General features: G+C 36.9%; 1 protein-coding gene across 2 annotated transcripts in view; it reads right to left on the minus strand.

Moving 5' to 3' along the window:
• Positions 1 to 203: 203 nt before the first annotated feature.
• LOC128262478 (short neuropeptide F) overlaps positions 204 to 19499 on the minus strand; it is a 31532-nt gene continuing 12236 nt past the window's right edge. The window contains exons 2-5 of one of the 2 annotated variants that reach the window (XM_052996757.1): positions 2467 to 2611; positions 1946 to 2409; positions 1242 to 1469; positions 204 to 1177 (exon numbers count right to left, since the gene is read on the minus strand). In XM_052996757.1, the coding sequence (XP_052852717.1) occupies positions 1130 to 1177; positions 1242 to 1469; positions 1946 to 2409; positions 2467 to 2575 (849 nt within the window). In that variant the 5' untranslated portion in view covers positions 2576 to 2611 and the 3' untranslated portion in view covers positions 204 to 1129. Of the gene's footprint in view, positions 1178 to 1241; positions 1470 to 1945; positions 2612 to 19499 lie in introns of both variants that reach the window. The other variant, XM_052996756.1, reaches the window with a different exon arrangement.

Below are 19499 nucleotides of genomic sequence, written 5' to 3' on the forward strand. Positions count from 1 at the left end.
AACATTCATTAAAAGGTATATTTGCGTATATACTGATATATATCGCAGGAAACGGTTTTGACAATTTTCTTTGGAAAATTGCAGTCAGCGGGATATGGATTTTACCACAAATTGTAATTTCTTTGTCATATTTTTGTTTGGTAAACAATAATTTCAATGATGGTGTAAATTAAATATACAAAAGTGTTCTAACAACATTCAGCTTTATGCTTGCTTGCTTTGTAATTGGTTTCTCCTTTTATTAAAATACATCAATAAAATTTCAATAGACAATGTTCATCGTATATATATATATATATATAGTCGTATAATATAATAGTTGATATACATATATTTATAATTTGTAGCACACATAATATAACAAGTGTTACAGTAATACAGCTTCCGGGGGCCTCTATGTTTTTCAAACACTTCCATCGTAACATTAAATCGAAACTCGCTTACAAGCTTAGAAATCAAGAAGTTTTTCACAAATAGAATAATGTTTTTGTATAGCTTTTTAGCGTTATTATAACAAATTTTCGCTAATTTAAAAGATTTTATAATTTTTTTTTTTGTATATACATTGAGTCTAAAAGTTTTTTGGGGCATTGAATAATTTAAAAGTGGCTAATTGAGCATATAAGGAATAGGGAGGCTTTACAATTTTGATGGGTTGCTAATGATACATACTCCAAATGTTGTAACTTTTAAAATGTAATCAAACTATTTAATATATATAGAATTATTTTTAAAGTGAAACTCAAATTTAAATAATTGTTAACTAATAAAAAGTTTAATAAACTCGTAGTCGATAAAGTTGTTTTACCTTGTTTTACCTGCGCATTGTTAAAGTTTTCGAAAAAAATATTCATGTAAGTTTTGCTTTGTTCTTATAGTTGCTAAAAACCAAAAGTTACACATTAGTGGTTAATTATATGTGTATAATATATAAGTTATATGTTCGTTAGTATGTATGCCCAATCCTCCCTGCGCCTCTCAAAAATGCTTTCAAAAACTTTATCTGACTTGCGTTTTATATGTTTCTGTATCTTTTTTGGCATTGGATATTGACCGTGTAGCTTGATTCCGATTTCCTATAACTGTTTCCATTCTCCTGCAGTTCCTTCACCTGGCTGTTTTCAATAATTTAGTTCTGTGTCTTGGGCGATACCGATGAAGTTTCCTCTGCAGTGGGCTACATTAAAAAAAAAAGAGTTCTGTATCAGTTGGGAAAATTGTGAGTAAATTTTAAAGCCTACCCTCTGTTGGTTGGGAGCTTTGCCAGTGCTTCGACCCCATCGCAAACGCATTGGCTTACGGGCCTCCCGCTGGAACTCGGATGTGTTCTCCTCCAGATCCGCATCGGTATCCTCCTCGTTGGCATAGCTGGCCACGTTCTCGGGCAACTCGTACTGCTGCAGGGCCATCAGCATGCGACGCATTTTCTGCGTGTTCAATATTGAGTTGTACAACTGAGAGCGTTCCATCTGGGAAAAATAAAATTAAAAGAGTGCTTAAAAATTGTTCAATAAAAACCGATTCAAATATGAGCGGCGGGGTTTTTCTCAAAGCATTATTATCATTTTGTTTGCGCTGTAAATTGGGCATTTCTAAATTTTTTAATTATGCTTGCAGATCGACTTGCAGGAATCTTTACAGAAAATCATCCAGTTGAACTAAGAGGAGAATCTCAACATAACAGAAAGTCTTCTAACAGCCATGGAAAGTAATCTGCTGATGAAGATTGATACCAAAGAAAAAGCCTTTGATGAAACGCTTTCTAAAGTTGAGAGTTCACTGGAGAGTATTGTTTTTCAAACATGTGTAACCGTTCAATAGTTCTCTTTAAAAATTGAATAAAACGTCGTACTATAATTTACCATTCTAACTTTTTTCTAAAAACCAAAAATATGACTTTTTTATACACAAATAGACCCAGGGAGTAGGGAGGTAAACGATTTACCTGTTCATTGTCGGCATTGTTTGCTCCGAACTGGGGAACACTGCGTCCCCAGCGAAGACGCTGTGGCTTCCGCACCACCCGCTCGTAGAGACCATCGTAGTCGGCACCCAGATCGGAGTCACCCTCGGAGCCCAACTGTTGCTGCTGCTGCTGTTGCTGGCTGTTGAGGGTGAGCTCGCGCTCCAGCAGGTCATCGTAGGCGGTCCGTCGCATCTGGGGCAAGTTGGGGTCCCGCCTGCCGAATCGCAGGCGCAGGGAGGGCGACCTGATGGGCTTCTGGTTGACGTCGCCGAACCAACGCTTCTCCACAATGTTGTTCAGCATGTCCGGATCACTGCGTCCAAACCGGAGACGCAATGAGGGGGAACGCTGAGCCTTGCGTTCCACCTGATGATTGGGAAAGACCACCGGGCCGGCGTATTCGCGCTGCAGCAGATTATCATATAGATTGCTCAGGGGAGTGCCTACAAAGGAGTCTTTAGAGGATTGCTGAACGGCTGACGGTTGCATTGGTTGGTCACCTTGAACCGGGGACAGCTCCGCCTGGGTGGGCTGCTGCATCTGGAGAGCCACCAGGCAGATGAGTACCACGCCACAGCCTTGACTCTGTTGGGGCTTCAAATGAAACATTTCTACTTATCGCTGTTGCCTTGCCTTGATGAGAAACTGTAAGAAAGGAGAGCAAAGATGACAAATTAGAAACAGAAGAATATATATGGTCTATACAGTTGAGGTCAAGGAAATAGCAACGAGAATTGAAGAGGATTTTGTGTTTACCATCTGATATGAAAACCTGTGTTGTTATTTTCTCGACTTTTCTCAAAAAAATGGCATCTGAGTGTAGCAAAAAATTGACATTATAGTTTACAATTTTTAATTTAAATTATTTCGATTTTCGTGTTTAAATTTATGAAAATATAAATGCAACACCAATCTCTGTTATGTCGGAAAACGAATTAAAATAAATAAAGCAGAATATCGTACATAAGTTATAATATCACGAAATATTTGCGTTTTCTGGAAGGCATCTTAATTGCTATTTGTTTGACTGAAAGTGTAGGGATTCTTTTCCTTCAAATGCGTTGAATCCTTTTCATTTTCATTTGTCACCCAGAAACAAAAAGTATTTCACACAACAATTAATTTCAAAAATCACAATAAGTAGACTTTTTATACATTTTAATAAGAAATGTAAAAGTTTGTATTTTGAATATATACTTTTTAGGAAATTTGCACTATGCATAAAAAAGTAAGCAAACGATGACATCTAAAGCTGCTTTACTTGTATTTTTCCAGTGAAATATTTACTTTGTCCACTGCAGAGCAATTTATGAACTAAAATTATTCATGACTGCACCTGAATGGCCGCATATTCGAACTTTTTCAATGCTTTTTTTTTGTTGCAAATTGTTAAAGCCATCGAAAGGTTAGATACCGGGAAAACCCAACAGCTGCGCCAATGCCACCATTAGTTGCCACCTCTTTTCATAGAAATTTATATATTTTACCAAATGATGTCATGGGTTAATGGCATGCCTAATGGTCTAGAAGCAAATAGAATTCCCATTATTTAAAACTAAAAAAAAAATCAATAGAAGTGCAATATTTATTTTGTTCGCAACGTAGACGTGGACTAGACAATGCAAAGGGCTCTCATGCATTTCATATCAAATGTAAGACCCTCCGTTCATTGTAATTCGTTTCAGGCGTCATATGTTCATTTTACAGCAAAAAGAATGAGACCAGGAAAATGGCAATTGAATTATTTATAAGAAACACAGACGAGGGACGAAGAAAATGGTAGAAGGAAATGCAACTGAAGGGTTGAGTTTTGATGAATCCAGTCAGGATGAAGATAGATGGCTCACCTAAGGGCAGCGCCCCAAAAGCAAGAAAAAATATTCCTACAGTGAAGTCCTTATAACGAGGAGTGTCTGAACAATAGCCTGAAATGAGTATGCAATATTATGCACAGCAGTCGCTCAACGGGAACAGACACTTTCCCCCAAATGGGGTTGAAATTTCAGCTTTTGTTGTTGACTTTTTTTGTGCCGGAAGTGGAAAGTTAAGCATTTGCAACAGCTTCGGCAAAAAAGAAGCGTTAAGTGCTGGCGGAATATTTTCTTAGGAGCTGGCTGTGGATGGCTGGCGATGCAACTTGTCGTATACGTGATAGCCTGCGTATACGTGATGTCAGCAAGGCAAGCCGGAAATTGAATTGCAGTTAAGGCGAGGGGCACGTTCCATACAATAATGCAGCCATGATGGCTAATAAGTAGATCATTCGAGTGTTAAAAAAAAGTCATTTTAATTATTTATTCGCAGTGTGAATTAAAGGTTGACTTTTAAAGAAGGAAATTGACTCTTGAGCTCAGTTTTGTATTGAACAATTGATGTACAATTTGGGTGTTTTTTTTCCAAATTTAACATTTAGAAAATAGATTTGCTTATCCTTGAATTTCAACTTGATGGCATAAATATGTCTGCGATATGATTTACCATTTGCCCAGTTGCCAGCCATCCATCTTTTCAGATGTCTGTCCAAGCCTTAATCGAATTGACTTTCGCTTTCCCCTTTTCTTGCCTTCTCTCGTTTTGGCCAACGATATCTCGGAAATGTCCGGCGGAGAGTGATTTGTTGGACGGAAGCGTTGGCCAATTGCCCGCCGGAGTCCCACCGACCACTCGGTATGGAAATTCGGAAGCTGTCTGTGTTTGCGAGTGGGTGCCTGGTCGATGAAATGTGCCCGACTGCGCGACATTTGGGACGTTTGTCAAAATTGAAAGTGATTTATCATTGCTCTCTGGTGTGCCTTCTTGTTGGCTTTTTGACGAATGACGAATGAGTTGTGCGATATCTTCTAGATAATGATGCTATTTACGTTCGAATATGACGTTTGTTCGTGGGCCACCGAAAGGCAGATCACAGTTTAGCAGGCTTTAAAAAACAATGTGTCAACCGATAAATGGTACATGACAACAAGAATATTTTCGGGATCCCAAATTGGTTTGAGAATAACGCTTGATTGACACATAATAAGCAATCCCATTAACACATTATTGAGCATCGAGGGCCAGATAAATACCCCACTTCATCCAAATACACTAGGCAACAAATAAGATGGAATAGTCTCGACCCAAGATATTGTACATAACACCCAAGAAATATGCAATTATAATTGAATACAAAATTTGAGAATATAATAAACAGAATTCAAAATCATTTACCATAGATAATTATAATTCCAATTTCAAGTCTTTGAAGATTATAAAATATTAGCTGGTTGTGTAAATATTTATAAGTTAATAAATATTCGCTGGTAGTATAAATAAGAACAAATACTTTTATCTACATTAAATAGGATAATTTTATGTCGAGTAGTGTGTTTTTTCCCCAAACATTTTCTGAACCGAAGCGTGAAAAACACATTGACGACGTTTAAATAGCCTTTAGGGCATAGCCCAACTAATACATTTAACGCCTCCGAAACACAGACTTTCGCACACGCATACCCATACAAAGGGCATCCACACACAAGTACACACACCACCACACACACACACACACAACAGGTTGTTTTTTTCTCATGTCGAGACTTTGACGAGGCTCATGTTTCCCTCTTATTTGTGTGACACACAAATTTTATTTGCCTTTTATTTAACAATTTTTATTTCGCTGTGCGAAAAAGGTCATCTGTGCCTGGTCAGTCGGTCCCTTGTCCACAAGCCTGCCGTCTCACAGCCTTTAACTATCGCCCAAAAAAAAGGGGCTAGATAGCTGGCTTTATGGGACCCCATCCCCTAGACAGGGCATTAAAACGTTTTGACAAACACATTAGATGCCTTCGTCCTGGCCTTCGTGCTCTGGTCTGGTGCTGAACCTAGGAGCCTCTTTCCCTGACCCCGCTTGGTTGTAATCTTTTGTGTTTTATCAACATATTTGATGAGACTTTGCTGCCGATGTTGCTGCCTGACATTTTGTGGTTTTTGTGCTGCCTACTTTGTGGCTTTTCGGGCGTTAATCATACGCCCTGTTGTGGCCGAAATTCTGTTTTCGCCCTGGGCCAGCCATGTGGTTAGTTTTTTGTGCCCAACAAATGTTTATAGCTAATGAAATTAAATTGGTTGACATTTGGCTGTTACTTTGAAAATTTGGCATTCATATTTAATGAAAAATTATGTTTTGTATATACAAATTAATATTATTAATATATTGCCCAATTTATCTAGAGTCTTCATGCATATGCTCCTTTTAAATACAGTTTAAAAATCCTTTAATAGTTTTTTCTCTCTAAAAACATATTCGCCCTGGGCCAGCCATGTGGTTAGTTTTTTGTGCCCAACAAATGTTTATAGCTAATGAAATTAAATTGGTTGACATTTGGCTGTTACTTTGAAAATTTGGCATTCATATTTAATGAAAAATTATGTTTTGTATATACGAATTAAAATGATTAATATATTGCCCAATTTATCTAGAGTCTTCATGCATATGCTCCTTTTAAATACAGTTTAAAAATCCTTTAATAGTTTTTTCTCTCTAAAAACATATTCTCATTTTAAATTAAGGCTAAAAATACTTCAATTGTACTTGCATTCTAAAAATAGCCCTTTATGAAAACCCCTTATATTCCCATGTGAATCAGAATTTTTTCGTATTTTTCACCCTGACATTAATTAAATTCAGACGGACGCAGCTGGTGCTTTCAAATAGTCCTCGCACAGACTCACTTCCCACGGCCTGGTTTATGTTTGCATTCTATTGTGAAAGGCGTGAGATTGTGTAGGCGCCAAGTGAACTGTTCCGAACCAGAGGCAAATAACAGCCACAAAGTCATGTTGATTAAATTTTGCCCCTTTTTCTTGTTTATCCGAAGTTGGTTTTTGCTGGTACAATAATAAAATATATGGCTACGCTATTGCCATTCGTACAGGTTGCAGGAATGGGTCAAATTTATATGTATATATATGGGAAAGCAGCACTGTCAGGGCCAAAACTTGCACAATGTGGGGTCAAAGTTGAGATAAACTTAGGTGCGTCCTCTGGAGTAAACAATTTCCCGGGCATTATCGCATTTCGTCCTGAGAATTAACTTATTTGTTATGTGTCTGCAAGGCAAATTATGAAAATGTATGTTTTTTTTTTTCTTTTTGAAGAAAAAAAAACTTTTTCAGAAAATAAATCAATATTTGATAGCCAGAGAAATATAGAAGCGAAATGTGCGTGACAAAGTTACTAAAAAAACTAAGCTAAGGAAGCTAATAACTCAAACCATAGTTCTAGGCAAATTGTAAATTTCAGTTAAGCATTAAAAAAAAACTTAAATACAGCTTTAAGCCAAAGATTATTACTTAAATATTTAAATAACTTCAAAAAAAATGTGTTTGAAGTTTATGGCCATTATTTTATTAACCATTAAATCCAGAAATTTAAATGGTCTATTTTACTTAAAGAATTTGGCTGTTATCTAATTAACCATTGAATTCAGGTTGCTAAATATTTTCATGGTCTATTTTACTTTAAGAAAAAGCCTTAAGCTAAAGTCTACCTCTAAAAAAGATATTGAATTGGTAATGTAAAATTGAGAAAAAAGGTTATGCAAAGCATTGCAAATCACCTTGAGCTTCGAGTAATAAGAAGTAAACAATTTTGTCCTGCCTAGACATTGCACTGCAACAGAATATTAGTATCATAAAGCATCGCTATCACCTTTTTCTCCTTCTTATAAAAGCTCCTTCCATACCGACAGTCCCTGACCTCTTTACCTTGCAGACAGGACTTACTGGGAAACTGTTTTCCTCCACAGGATGTTGGTAATTTGACCAAACTTCTCTCAACACTCCCAGACACTCAAAGCTGCGGACTTGGAGACTACAGTGCGGCTACGTGATGCCGGAAGCAGGAAACAAATGTAATTTTCGGTTTGTTGTTTAGCATAGAAATGGCTAAAGTCGATTGCTGTCTTGGCCTTCTTTTGTTTACGCTTTTCCACTTGTCCCAAATCGTTTTGTTGCTCCAGGGGAGGTTTGTTTTTCCTAATTTGCCTTTTCCGTCACTTGTTTGTGACACCTGCAGTTAGGCCTTAAAGTACAATGACTTTAAATTTGATTAAAAAAAGTGTCTTTAAAGAATTTGCAAAGCTTTTGCATTGATTGATTGGCTGCCGTCTGCTGTCTCGGTGGTATTTGTGAGGTGTGAGAATTTGGGTCAGGACCCCGGATATTACAAAGGAATTCAAACAAGGCAGGATGACAAAAAAAAAGTGAAAAGTGTCGGTCCCATTGGGGCTTAACTTTTGTGTTGGAAGTTCATATTTATTGGGTGGCAAAAAAGAGGGTCTCTGGATTGCACCCACAATTTGTAAGTCGATTTTTTTTTAGCACTTGGGTCAGCCGTTAACAACAATATATTTTGGGTTAAGCAAATAAAATAAGAAAGTGAAATTGAAGTTTTCATTTTAAGGTGTCGACTAGGAGGTTACTATTAATAGATAAACAAATTAACACCCTACAATAAATCATTTAAAATCATTTTATTAAATATTTTTGATTTAAATTAGACTTACAATTTTAACTTATGCATATCCCAAAACACCTGTTCTAACCGCTTCTGTCAAAAAAAGGAGAACCCCCAAAACTTTGACTGAAAGTCATTTTCAAAGGACCTTTCCTGGTCAATCCATTTGAAATGATTTACATAAGCAGCTTTATCAGCTCTTAGTGCCAACCCAAAAAAGGGAATTCTGACAAATTTGCCAGTATTTGTACTTGATGATGCGTTTAAGTTGTAGGTCTTCTGATTTAAAATGTTTTGCATAATCTCGAAGCGAATAACAACGGGCCACGTGTCAAGTCAAGGATTTAAGCCGTACATCTTCGAGCAAACAGAGTGGAAGTGAGGAACTGAAGGTGAGTAGGGACCTTTGACCAAAAATTAATAGCCATGACCAGAGAGTCAAAGTCGGCAGACCACATGGGTCATCAATTGCTGCATGTTGGTCAGTAAAACAAACAAAAAAAAAAACACACACACACACAACCGAAAACTCAAATTACAAATAACAACAAATAAGCACTTAAGCTCAAATTTTAAGTCCGTGCAAAAGAACAAACCCAAAGCGAGGCAAAAAACAGCGACAAAAGGCAACCCAAATCCAATATAAATTCATCAATATCCACTTCAAAATGTCTGCCCCGAAAATGGGCAAATATATGGGCAGGCTTATGAAAAATCTAACAAATTATATTACACATATAGATTCATGTTGCCCCCGCTGCGTGTGAGAGTCAGGGAATGTCTAAGATTACACAGCAATTGATGTCATTTTCTGCGGGCCTTTTCTCTCATAATCTTTTGAAGCGGAAAACATTTTAAAGCTTTAGAAAAACAATTCAGTGGTGAAATGTGTGTTTGGGCTTATATATTATATCAGCTTAACATACATATTACTCATGTTTTTGTCATTATCAAAGCGTGCAGATTGTAAACTTATTGCCCCTCAACCTTCATAACCTTTAATAGATAATATATTTTACAGACGCAAACTTTTCGACACTAAGCATAGGTTGCGCAAAAAGAAACTTTGTTTCAGTTATTTCATCGGAGTGACTTTTTTTTCTATATTTAGCGGAAATCTTTTCAGCCACTTTCAAAGATTTAACAACTGATTTGGCAGCATTGAAAGTTGAAGAGTTTTAAACAGAAGTTGCAACCAAGATTTTTTAAATAAAATGTAATAACAGAATATTGATTTGTATGTGACTGAAGTTATTTTAAAGTACTAGTTGGGAAACTGGTTCAAAAGGTTGTACAATCAATTTAGCACTTAAATTTACATTTAACGGTAGATTTTATGTAATAATCTGTTATAAGAATTTTTAAATATTAAACTCAACACTTAATATTATATTATAACTTATTTAATACTACATAAATCTAAGAATTCTGCCAAAAAAATTAGTTTTTAAAAATATGAAACGGTTAGGGTATGAGAAGTTGTTTAAATAAAATGGAATTAAAATTTTATGACTAAATGCAAACAAGAACAAAATAGGTGATCTAAATCAACTTGCTACTTATAATAATAAAAATGCTGCCTAGTCACCAATATGTATTTCCTGAAACAACCAAGCTCGCACTTGAAGATATTATTAGAAAACGTTGGTGTTTCATCTTTCCTGGCCATCCATCATAATCAAAGTTAAGTTGCTATTAATCCCAAAGTTTCCTCTACAGCCACCCACTCGTCAGGTGAGCCGAATGACCCAAGGCCTTGGGACCACCACAAAGTGCAGCCAGTGTGCCAATAATGGCAGTGAAATGTGCCCCTCGAGGGGCATTTGCCACTGCCAGTCTGGCCGTGTTGCCAAGGCTCAGCCATTTGGCTTCGTGGCACGCAGCAAAAGAAGAACTTATAATATTGGCTGATGATGGCCATAATGGCAATGATGGTTTTATTTATAAACACTCTACTTACTAGTCTGTCTAAGCCGCAGAGGAATAAAAACAAGAATTGGTAAGTGAGTGGTTTCTTGAACTAGTGGGCAAAAATATTCAATTAGGAAATGAATGGGGTTGAATATATCACCAAATCACTTGAATTTTGTTTGTTTTTTTTTTAAGATAGACCGTAAACTCAGACTTCTGGAATGTGTATATAAATAGCATTTAAGCCGGAAATACTATAATATATAATTTTCTAAACCATTTTAATGATTTCATAAAGAATCAAACAAGTTTGTATTAATTTTAACGGCTCAACATTTAATAATACATTTTTAAAAAGCAAAAACAAAAAAAGACATAAGGCATATTTTGATATCAAAAATGCAGGTGTTAATTATTTGACTAGGCCAACAATTTGTAATGGGTATACATTTGTAGTCGCACATTGTTATTTATGTTACAATGTCAATTACAATTATTAATCGGTTACACCAGTTTAAAATTTAAAGGGCCCTGTCTATTGCAGATAGCACCAAAATTCGCATCTATAATTTGTTGCACCTGCACGTATCGGCCATCAGCACATTATTTTTGCTGTTGGCTTGCCATAAAATATGGTCATAAATCGCCGTTGACAACTTATTGAAAAGCGTAGATAGAGCAGCATCCAGCTGCCCTGCCCTGCCCCCTTTTTTTGTTTTCCGCCGCCCACTTCTGTTGTTTGTTCATTTGGCATTAACATAATGTCGGGGCACGTGCTCCGCTCCCAGTATTAAATGTTAAATGTTGCCTAACAAAAGGGCGGTGGTTAGAGGGTTTTTCGGCTTTTCCCCGGAAAACTGTTCGCTGCTCATTGGTGGTGGCAAGCGTGAAATTGAAATTTATTCTCTAATTACAAATGAATGCCCCGAACAGTAGGCTTTCATTATTGTGTAAGCGGCTTGCGAGTCTAATGCGCGACTCAAGTCAAGTGTTAGTTGTTTTTTTGTGGTCTTGTTTTAAGCATCAGCTTAGTGGCTTAAATTTTCAGACTTTGCTAATGAGAGTTGAGCTTTCATAAATTTTTAAGCACTTTCTTGTAAGAGACAAAAAGGATTCACAGAACTGTTGGCCAAAAAAGGCTTTTGTGGTAGAATGATTTGCTTAATTTAGGCAATTAGGTGTTATGAATTATTAAAGGGAGTGTGGAGAAAACGTTTGACTGTGTCAACAATTCAATATTTAGAAAGGGTTTAATTTTTAACGAATCGATTTTCTATTTAATTAAATTTAATTACTTACAAATCACGCTTACAAAAGCGTGAACTATAGTTGCCATTGAAAATCAATTGTATTTATATTAATTTATACTTTTAATTCGAAATAAATTGACTTGCTTTTTTGTTCTTAAACTATTGAAGCCAATATTTTTTTTAACAAGTTAGAACTTTCGAACTATTCAAAACATTTTAAATACTTTATTATATTTATTGCTTGTCAAAACAGTTTTACTTTGGTCCAACGCTTGAGTGAAGTCATTGCAAAAGACGAGGCGTCCTTTTGAAGTCAATGCTGGTATTGTTCAAGGACTCGTCTTGTCAATGTCCAAATTCGCTGTTTCAATTCCGATTCGATGTGAGACTCCAAATCACTTTGTCCGACCAGCTTAATGCCGGTACCTTTCTTCCCTACTTTCTTCCTTCCTACATTTTTGTACCCGACTTGCCTTTGACCTTTTTCCTTTATGGGGCTGGACAAAAACTTGAAATTGAACTGGCTAGAAAGACAAGTGGGCGTGCCACTGTAATTACACACGCAATCAAATGGACAAAATCCCTGTGACAGCTTGTGAAAAGTTGTTTTTATTCCTTGCCCTGCTGACTGGCAGGCGAGGACATCCTTGGGCACACAGTGTGATCCTTCCATCCCATCGGGCAACATCCTCGACAGCCAAAGACCACTGTTATTTCGTAGTTTACTGGGCTTTTGCATTCCGTTTGGGGGGCGGGGGTTCCCTCGGCATAATTGAAAGCCCATTAACATCGTTTGCACGTTGAAGCGTGAAACAAGCGACAGTTTGTGTTAATTAATTAAATAACTCCGCACTGAAAGCCCGCGCTAAAAAAAGGTCTCTGCTGGGAAACGATAAGGCAAATTATGGTGTGACTTGTCGGGGGAATAACCGTGCGTGAGTTGCGGCAAATCGGTGACGAAAATACAATTAATCAAGTTGCTTACAGTTTTAAACTAAATACTTGTTGGGTTTTATGTATAAGTTTTTTTTTGTTGCAAAATATTCTAAAACTTTCCATTTCGGAAAAAACGATTTAGATTTATTTTTATTTAAATTGTAAAAAAACCCTTCATTCAAGACCCTTTTTTCCGACAGTTAAACTTGTTCAACAATTTTGAACTGGTTGTCCGTCAGTCCTAAAAATATGCACAAGTATTTGCAAACAAAATTAAGTGTCGCCAACAATTTGCATGAGCAAAGCAACAAAACGGCAGCAAATCAAAACTTTGTTTATCATTGCCCCGAGGATTTACAAAGCAGAGAAAACTTTTAGTCAAGAGCCAGCCAACGAAAGTGCTGGTCAGCATTTAGAAGCAATAGCACATACATTTACATCACTAAGCTTTTTTTATTTGGCTTAAATCATAAGATTGGAAAGTGTAAATTTAACAAATAAGATCCTGCTAAATTTGTATAATTATATTCCTACCCTAACATTATTATATAGCAAATAAATATTTTCAACAATTGTCACGAACGAACTCTTCACGTGACCTTTGCCCCTGAAAAGTCAAGGGGCGGAATAAGTTTGAATCTGAAAATCGTTTACTCGCTAAAACACTCAGACGCCTTTCATAATTGACTTTTGTAGTGGCGGCCAGACTTGGGGAATGCAATTAAAATTGTTGTTCAGTTCGCACACCCAACTTGCCGTTGGACCGGCTAATTAGCATGAACTCTTTCAATTCATTTCACATCCGGACAATCATAAATAATTCAGCTGTGGGGCGACACAATTGAAGACGTCGTCGAGGAAAACAGCTGACGCCAGCGGATGATTTCCGTTTCCGTTCGCCTGCTCAACCTTTAATACAAATTTGTGAATTATAAATGGGAATCCTTGCATTTTTCCCGGCCAAAGAGTCCGTTTAGCGGAAATGGAACAGCTCCCAAGTGTCCCGACCAAAAATATGGTGTGATGTCGTCAGGCACGTGCCTCAACCAAAAAACGAAAGAATCGCATGCTGCACGAAGTATACACAATTTCACCATTTCCCAGACACAAATGTGTTTTTTATGTTGACAAACATACGGTCTGTACTTGGTTTTTTGTTTTGTTCACCACTTATGAGTCCCAAAAGAGCCACGAGGTGTCTACCATTTTTTTGCTTTGCCCTAAGATTTGCTGTTTTTGTCCTGTAATGATGCTAATGTGCAGCTTAGCAGCCATTTTATTGTACCCTCACATTTCGGGCTAATCAATTTATGTGGCGAACGACTTTAAGTTTGTTTCTGGGCCAATGAAATGGCCTTGACGACCCACCAAGGAGGTCACATGCTGAAACCATAAAAAATCAGATGCGTAAGGTTCATTGCTTTACGCTTTGACTTTTTAGTATATTAGCATACTGCATACTATACCATATCGTAAAATATTTTTTAAGGCAGTACTTAAAGTTGACTTAAGCTTTAAATATTTTATCAAAATCCATAAATAGTTGCGCATATTGGTTTTTTTCGTTATGTATACAAATTCCTTTTACCAGTGATATCATTATTTAAAATAAACAATAAATATTTCATGGAAGTACCTAAATTGGTTTTTAGTTTCCGCCAATTCATTATTTTGAAAGCACGCTTTGAAACAAAAAACCCAATAAGGAAACTCAGTTTATAAAACGACCATACACCGGAATTGCCCAACTTTTGATTAAACTATTCCGGTCGTTAATTAAAATGCAATCACAAAGGCAGCAATTGTCTAACTAACTTGGTCAAAAACACACAATTTAAACAATAGCAATGCAAAGTGAAAACGGAAAGACAGCTTGCTGGCATGGGTGATGCTATGCCCAATAAAAGGACTCAGGGGACAGGAAACAACTGCAATTACAATATGAAACTAAATGCTCCGCTAAATATGGAAGCGGGGACAACTAACTAAAGCCAAACTAAGCCGGATTCCGACAGCTTTTTGCCCCCTTTTCTGGCGGCCCAATTCGTTGGGTTATTAAATAGAGAGAGCCTGTGGCAAGGCGGCAAAGTAGCAAAGTAGAGAAAAGCAAAAAGCAAAACCCAGACCAAAAACCCCAAGGATACTTTGGGGCAACCATTATGGCAAATCCCTTTAGTTTGCCGCTCTCGTAGCCGCTTCTATTTGCACATCGTTTTGTAATGTAATGCGAGTTGTTGCGACAAATTGCTGGGGATTTGGAGCCACTCGAATGTCTACCCCCAATGGAGGCGCTCAACCAGTCAACCATTCTAGATGGTTGGCAAATGGTATGGTGGGAAATGGGAAAATGGGGACTTGGAACTGAAAACTGAAAACTGGGATGATGGGTGGGCGATTGGGTAGCGTCAGTTGGTTGAATTGTAAACCGTAATGTGGCATGCAGTCGGACTTAAGAGGTGAATGGCTCGGGCTTATGCCGCTTGCAACAACTATTTTTCTCCATCTTACCCCTCAGTTAAGCAAATTTCACACTAAGCCCTCGATAGTAGGGCACTTTTGGTCTTCTGTTCAGTCTCCCATTGCAAACTGAAAGCCGAGACTGTTGTTTGTCAGTAGCCAGTTCGGTAAGAGCTTGTTTGCAGTTGCAGTTGCAGTTGTTCTACCACTTCAACTTGGTTTCATTTGCAATTGGAGAAAGAATATAGATATCTGACCATCTGTTGCTTGAGTGTATCAAAGGTTTTCATTTCTAAACGTGTTGGCTTCAGCTAATTTGCTAAGAGTGCGATACACTTTCGTTTTGTAATCCAAAAGATGTTTTATATCAGACAGAAAGACACTGATCCTAGATATTTTTAAAAAATCCAATTATGTTGGAATTTGTTGTACAAACTCATTTATTAAAAAAAAAAAATTATTCAAATGAAAGCTTGCCATAAAGCTAGACTTATTAAAGGCCAAGTACTAAAAGTTTTTTTTTTAAATACCTAAATAATAATTAAGTAACTTAAGAATAAAACGAGAAGTGAGTAAATTTTTTATTGGTAAAATTTTTTTTCATTTCAAATTTAAAATTTTTAAAACAACTAAAAAAGTTTAAAACTTTCCAAATTTAAACAATAACTTATAAGTTTACTTAAACCCAATAGTGACAAGTCAAATGTGTCCTTTTACAAAGTTCATAAGGCTTTTGTCTCATTGGCCAAATTAATGACTCATCTGAGCTTAAGCAATTTATTTGAGGACTTCAGAGTGCTGTGAAGGGTCCTTAGATTAGACACATTAAATGCTCACAACAGTTGGCATCTTCAATTCCAAACATTTATTTCAGACCAGTTTCGCCACCTGAGCCAAAAGTTACCCGCACCGCAAATACGCTGGTGTTCATTAAATTAATTTTGTAGCGTTTTGATCGATGGGGGCACTTGCTCCGCAACCAATATATGTAATTAATAAGTCTGTAGTCTGGAGGGCCACAGCCAAAGTAAACGACGGGTAAGCATTCAAAGGCATTTCATTAACAAATTGCAAGGAGCACTCAACGTGAGCTGTGTGTATCGAAGGGAATGGAATTGTATTTGGCTGAGACCCATAAATTGTATAAGCTTTTGCATTTGAAGAAGTGCACGCCGTCCTGGTCGTCCTGAAATTATGTAAAGGGGTTCAGATCCCTGGATGGGTTTCATTTGCCATTTACATAAGCTCATATCCATGCAAGCGATCGCCATTCCGCTCTCATGCATAGTTGAAAGTTTTGTCACAGACAAAAGTATCTAAACTTAGCATCGCTGAATGGCTAATGTCATTGGCATCCGCACTACGGTTCACTAATCGGGCCATTACTTTGCGTATTTGTTTGCATTCATCGAGGGTCAAGTGGACGAAATGCAGGTGGTTTGAAATAGGGGCTCCTTTGACAGGTGGGATAACAGCAGGGCGGACAGTACTTTCAGTTGGGTTCGGCTCACATTTTCTATTTCCCATTTCCATTGATATCAGAAGTGGTTGGTTGTCATGTGTTTTTTGTACACCCAAGCCACGACAAGTGTCTAGACAAGAGTGAAAATGCATTTGTGTTTGCCCAATCGACGTTCGGTTCAAACGATTGGCTACTTTAGTTTGGAACTCTTCTTTGTGTACACTTACACCTAATGTATTTGGTTTGGTAACTGATTACGAAGGTAAAATACTAAAATGGAATTTGTTTTAGTTGAATTCGATTAACATTTTTTTTCTATTTATTTATTTGCTTGATTTTATTACAAAAAGTTTTGTTTTTGTATCATTATAAAATAATTGTAAAGCCTTCTTTATAATTTTTTAAGCCACTGATTTTAAATTGAGTTCATAATTACCTAAAGAGATATTCTAATAGTATGTATAACAATTCAATGATGATTTTAACAGCCTATGTCACGGATATTTACATGGAAATCAGTTTTGCCATGTTAGTAAATGGAGGATTATATTTCCACTTTACATGCTTAAAAACAGTAATCAGAATCAGAACTGAAAACTATTTTCAATTTTTGAACCTGGCAGTGGTAATTTATTTTTAGCTTCTATACAAGTTACAAAACTTAAAAAATTTAAATGGCTTATGAGAATATTTTGTCTATTTAAAACCGATAAGCAAGCTATTTTTTATGGATTTATATTTTCCGCTACAGCGTTCCTATTTAAGTTCTTTAAAGTTCATTTAAGTCTTGCATTTTACACATTCACAGTGATTAGGTGGCATGCGAAAAAGTTTCCTGCTAACTTACAAAATCACTATCGATTGATTCCCATTTGCTCGCACTCGCCACAATTTGTCTTTCAGTTTTCGCTTTCAAATCCCCGGCGAACTTCAATTCGTTTATTTCTTCTTTGATTTTTTTCAGCCACAAATCGATAGCTTAATTAAGCGTGAGAATTTCTCTGGCTTTATTAATAGGTTGCCTTGGGGTTCGTACGTCCGCATGGAACTACTCGCACTCGGGCTGGATTATCACTGCCATCATCCGGTGGCCGTAGGTCAATTAGTCAAAATGTTGCCTCAGCACCTGCTCCTGTTCTTCTACTTCTACTTCTTCTTTTTCGTCCTTCGTTATATCCTGCTTCACCTGGTCAATATCTGCTCATTTCAACGTGCTTTAAAGTCTCTAAAATTCGATATACCCACACCAGGTCGTTCTTTTTTTCCGTTCGCTTCGTTTCGGATAAATGTGTAAGGTTAAAGCTAAAAATATGCTTTTAAAGTGCCGAAAAGCAAAAGAGATTTCAACCCTTTGATTAGAATTTCCCTTCAATTTCGTCTGGCGGAAAGTGTGCAACAAGTATTTTGTGCTGCCAAGCCTATAAATTAGTGTCAACTATGATTAAATTTCCTGCAAGCTTGTGGCTATCTCCGCACCGAAGAGTTGAAGGGGGCGTGGCAAGGTCATTAAGTGGCAAGCGCTCGGCTTCCACTAAGCTGGCTTATCACTAACAAATTGCACATACGCCATGGTTGACTTGAACTGATGACAGGACATTGGATGCAGCTAAAATTACACATGCAGTTAGTTAAAACTGCTGACACATTTGCCTGACCTGACCTGCCCACCCACTTCCATCCTTAAACAACGCCCCCCCCCCACTTCACTTTTCCCCCTTTCCACCGATATGACACGCCTCCCGCCCCTTTATAGCAGCAGCTGTTGGTGATGCGAATGAATTACCGTTATGAAGCAAGCCGTGCGAGTGGGCGCCTCTGGGATAGTGTGAATGTGTGTTATTTGCACACAAGTGTTGCCTACATTTTGGGGCTAAAAATGGCCAACTCCGGAAAAAAAGTGTACAAACGAAGTACAAAAAAACATAAAAGTGATACAATTTGAGAAGATTTTTTATAACCAGTGAATATGTTACAATGTTTTCTGTCCGCTAAATAAATTGTAAATAGAAAAGTGTTACCAATAATAACGTTCAAAAAACCCCTGATAAACAAGATACATTTTATAAAAAAAAACAGTAATATTTTAAAAGATCAATATGCTTTCGATTCTTTTACCTATATTTATAGGGACTTTTGCGTTCTCCTTATATATATTTAAAAAATAAATTTTTTAATAGGTAAATAAGCTCTCGATTCATTTAACTTTATATATGATATTATATTTTACATATAATTGTTTTAATCAGAATTCTAAATCTTAATTGGATAGGTAGAAAAATGGAAAATATGTTTGAAAAAAGGCTGAATAGCTTTTCCCTATAGTTTTAGCTTTAAATTGTATCAAAATAGCTAATAAAGGTCTGAAAAAACACCGCTTGGACGAAGTGTGTACGTTGTTGCATGTTTGTTGACACGCTTTGCACTCGTCATAATAATAAAATGTCCCAGGTCGACCTCCCCATCTCCTCCTGTGTCTTTTCCAAGCGCAACACGTGAACAATGGCAATTGTCTTGGCCTGACATTCTGGAACAGGTAGCACAGGCAAAACAGGTACTGAAGATAGATGGATGAACAACGCTGGCTGAAAGATTATACACGCGCTTGTCGAGCTTCGCATGTGACACCCTGAATGGGTCTCACCATAGAGAATGATGAAAGTTGGCCATATTTATGTGAACTTGTTCTGGGATTTTGTTGCAAGTTGGAACAAGCAGTAGCTTGCTTGCTACTTGCCAAAATGATTGCCCAGTAAAACTTAATATTCATTTGTATTGGCAGAATAATTGTAAGGTGGTAGATTTTAAAACAATGTAGTCAAATAATATGGTTTTCTATTTATTTGTTAAATACAATATTTAAACCATGTTGAGTCTTAAAGTTATGATTTAAAGCCACGCTTTGGTGTCTCCCTGCCAAAGTTATGAAGTGATTTTAAAATGAAAGTCTAAAAGCTTACTTTAAAAGTGCGGAAAGAAACTTTTCAGCGAAGTGTGTTTGGTTTTCCTAATGATTCTGTCACT

The sequence above is a fragment of the Drosophila gunungcola genome, unplaced genomic scaffold (assembly GCF_025200985.1).
Source record: "Drosophila gunungcola strain Sukarami unplaced genomic scaffold, Dgunungcola_SK_2 000001F, whole genome shotgun sequence".
Lineage (NCBI taxonomy): Eukaryota > Metazoa > Arthropoda > Insecta > Diptera > Drosophilidae > Drosophila > Drosophila gunungcola.